The 4,139-nt window shown below is 34.5% G+C and overlaps 1 protein-coding gene across 1 annotated transcript; it reads right to left on the minus strand.

The window, feature by feature from the left end:
- Positions 1-365: 365 nt before the first annotated feature.
- Positions 366-1,632, minus strand: LOC146883957 (uncharacterized). Its single transcript, XM_085666794.1, has one exon. The coding sequence runs from the start codon at positions 1,515-1,517 to the stop codon at positions 366-368; it is 1,152 nt and encodes a 383-aa protein (XP_085522920.1). The 5' UTR covers positions 1,518-1,632.
- Positions 1,633-4,139: the final 2,507 nt, after the last annotated feature.

Genomic DNA, 4,139 nt, shown 5'->3' on the forward strand with positions numbered 1-4,139 from the left:
TGTGAAAAAGAATGACAGGACTGGACACCACTAGGGGGTTAAGGGTAAAAAAGGCCATTGCAATACCTAGCTGCACCAATCATCCGAAATTGACATTTCTGCAGAATCAAGCATTTAGTATCAAAAAATACAACCATGCAATTAGAATGTGATAAAAGTTTAGGAATGGAAATGAGATAGGTAACAAAATCTGGTACATAAAGAACATTAAGAAGAGTTAAGTTGCCAAGAATTATATTGCCAGAAAATTTGGCAGTAACAGTAGTGTTATTAGGCAACTTAATATGTATAGGAAAAATGGGTTTTAAGGATTGAAAAAGGGTTTTAGAGGGACACATGTGGTCAGTGGCACCACTGTCCAGAATCTAGGGAGTAAAGGGAGGAAGATCACCTGCGGAATTGGCAGAATGATTTGGTGGAGAATGAGTGGAAGCCGTATTAACTTGAGACTGTTGGAGAAGAGCTAGGAGAGCTGTGTATTGTTCTTTTGAAAAACTGAATTGGTCAGGAGTAGCCTCTTCAACCAGTTGGGATTGCGGTGGAGAAGTATCAGTTTCTGCTTCTACCAAGCTCGCAGAGGAAGCACCAGAGGATTGACGAGACGTTTTTCTATATCCAGTAGGGAATCCAATGCGCCAATAACAAGTTTCAATTGTGTGATTCGTCTTTTTACATTTCTCACAAAACTTGTTATTTCTATTTGATTTACCAAGATTGGCATTCTTGACAGATCCAGTGGGAGGGTTATTGTTAGGCTTGTGGGGTTCTTTAGATTGGACAGAAAAAGCAACTAATTCTTGAGTCGAGGAAGATGTGCTTACAAATTCTCGTTCATGTTGTAAGATCATAGAGAAGGTTTTGATAATGGAAGGCATTGGGTCCATCATCATGACCTGAGAACGAACCTGCGAGTAATCATCATTCAAGCCGCGTAAGAATCTGATAACGCAATCATCTTCCCTTTCTTTCTGTAATCTTGGAAGAAGACCACACGAACATGACGTGGAGCAAGTACAAACCAGAACGCACCGGTACAATTCTATCTCTTTCCACAAGATCTTTAATCTTGTATAATACTCAGATACACTGGATTCACCTTGTTTACAATGTGTAATTTGATCTTGAAGATCCGCCACCCGAAATTTATCTGAATGCGAAAACCGTTCTTTGAGGTCGTTCCAAATCTCAACCGCAGTATCCATCCACATCACAGACTGCTTGATGGAAGGTGTCATCGAACGTATCAGCCAAGACATAACCATTCGGTTGGAGCGTCGCCAAGCATCATGAAGGGGATCGTTGATAGGAGGGCAATGAAGACTTCCATTGACGAATCTTTCCTTGTTCTTGGTTTCTAGGGCTACCAACATTTCGCGTTGCCATTGATGGAAATTGGTCTCTGTTAGAGGAGGTGAGACAAGAACAACGGCTGGATTTTCACCGGGATGAAGATAGAAGGGGTTGGCTGGATTTACGAGATGATCGGGTGGTGTGGTGTTTTGGCTGGGTTGGGCCATGGTTGATCAGAAGTAGCAAAAGAATGCGGAAGCAAGGAGAGAAATGCCTAATCTGATACCATATTAGTGTTTATGGTATTGACTAAGACAAGCTTGCATAACTCTGATATTATTGATCAACACAACGTGAAAATACAGAGAAGAGTCTTTTATAAGACAAAAAGAGTATGCTTATCGGAATAACAAACGAGTATAACATAAAACAGTAAATGTAACTGTAATAGATAATAAAAAAAATTGATTTGTAGATTTCAAACTTTGTACAAAAACTAATACGTAACTCTCCACTTTGTTTGTTTATTATGCCCCACTTATTTGCCCATTTTTTTCTTTAAGGCAGCCACCAAAGAAGTAATAAGAGTTGATTTTTTTTCTTCTTATAATCAAACTTTTGGTACATAAGAAGTGGATCCCTTTTGATAATAAAAAAAATTGATCAGTAAATTTTAAAACTTTGTACGAAAAGTAATATGTAGCTCTCCACTTAGTATATTATTATGTCTTACTTATTTGCCTATTTTTTTCTTCAAGGCGGGCCACCTAGTGAAAGTAATAAAGCTTGATTTTTGTAACTTATAATCAAACTTGTGCCACATAAGAAGTGCATTCCTTTGGATAATAAATAAAAATTGATTAGTATATTTTAACACTTTGTTACGTAGCTCTCCACTTATTTCTTTATTACGTTCCACATCTTTGCCTATTTTTTTCTTCAAGGCAGCCACCTTGTGAAAGTAATAAAAGTTTATTTTTGTAACTTATAATCAAACTTGACGTACATAAGAAGTGCATCCTTTGGATAATAAAAAAAATTGATAAGTAGATTTTCAAACTTTGTAGAAAAACTAATACGTAGCTCTACACTTATTGGTTTATTACGTTCCACTTCTTTGTCTATTTTTTTTCTTAAAGGCAGCCACCTTGTGAAAGTAATAAGGGTTGAACTTTTAAACTTATAATCAAACTTGTGGTACATAAGAAGTGCATCCCTTTCTATAAAATAAAAAAATCAAACTTGTGGTGCAGAAGAAGTGTATCGCTTGGATAAATAAAGATTAATTAGTATATTTTAACACTTTGTTCGAAAACTAGTATGTAGTTCTCCACATATTTGTTTATTACGTTCCACTTCTTTGCCTATTTTATTCTTCAAGGCAGCAACACCTTGTGAAAGTAATAAGGGTTGATTTTTGTAACTTATAATCAAACTTGTGGTATATAAGAAGTGCATCCCTTTGGATAATAGAAAAATGGATAAGTAGATTTTAAAACTTTGTACAAAAACTAATACGTAGCTCTTCGCTTATTTGTTTATTATGCCACACTTATTTGCCTATTTTTTTCTTCATGACAGCCACCTTGTGAAAGTAATAAGGGTTGATTTTTGTAACTTATAACCAAACTTGTGCTATATAAGAAGTGCATCCCTTTGGATAATAGAAAAAATTGATAAGTAAATTTTCAAACTCTGTACAAAAACTAATACGTAGCTCTCCACTTATTCTTTGATTATGTCACACTTATTTGCCTATTTTTTTCTTCAAGGCGGCCACCTAGTGAAAGTAATAAGACTTGATTTTTGTAACTTATAATCAAACTTGTGCTACATAGAAAGTGCATCCCTTGGTATAATAAATAAAAATTGATCAGTATATTTTAACTTTTAACACTTTGTACGAAAACTAGTAGGTAGCTGTCCACTTATTGGTTTATTAAGTTCAACTTCTTTGCCTATTTTTTTCTTCAAGGCTGCTACCTTGTGAAGGTAATAAGGGTTGATTTTTGTAACTTATAATCAAATTTGTGGTACATAAGACGTGCATCCCTTTGGATAATAAAAAAAATTGATAAGTAGATTTTCAAACTTTGTACAAAAACGAATACGTAACTCTCCACTTATTTGTTTTTTATTCCACACTTACTTGCCTATTTTTTTCTTCATGGCAGCCACCTTGTGAAAGTAATAAGGGTTGATTTTTGTAACTTATAACCAAACTTGTGCTATATAACAAGTGCATCCTTTGGATAATAGAAAAAATTGATAAGTAGATTTTCAAACTTTGTACAAAAACTAATACGTAGCTCTCCACTTGTTTCTTTAATATGCCCGACTTATTTGCCTATTATTTTCTTCAAAGCAGCCACCTAGTGAAAGTAATAAGGGTTGATTTTTGTAACTTATAATCAAACTTGAGGTACAGAAGAAGTGGATGCCTTGGGATAATAAATAAAATTTAATTAGTATATTTTAACACTAGGTACGAAAACTAGTACGTAGCTCTCCACTTATTTGTTTATTACGTTCCACTTCTTTGCCTATTTTATTCTTCAAGACAGCGACTTTGTGAAAGTAATAAGGGTTGATTTTTGTAACTTATAATCAAACTTGTGGTACATAAGAAGTGCATCCCTTTAGATAATTATAAAAATTGATAAGTAGATTTTCAAACTTTGTACAAAAACTAATATGTAGCTCTCCACTTGTTTGTTTATTATGCCCCACGTATTTGTCTATTATTTTCTTCACGGCAGCCACCTAGTGAAAGTAATAAGGGTTGATTTTTGTAACTTATAATCAAAGCTGTGGTACAGAAGAAGTGTATCCTTGGGATAATAAAAAAA

This window comes from Vigna unguiculata, chromosome 9 (genome assembly GCF_037176805.1).
Source record: "Vigna unguiculata cultivar grain cowpea cultivar isolate G323 ecotype 2 chromosome 9, ASM3717680v1, whole genome shotgun sequence".
Classification (NCBI taxonomy): Eukaryota; Viridiplantae; Streptophyta; class Magnoliopsida; order Fabales; family Fabaceae; genus Vigna; species Vigna unguiculata.

Coding starts and splice junctions, on each gene's coding strand:
- LOC146883957 (XM_085666794.1), bottom strand. CDS start 1,517: ATGGCCCAACCCAGCCAAAACACCACACCACCCGATCATCTCGTAAAT.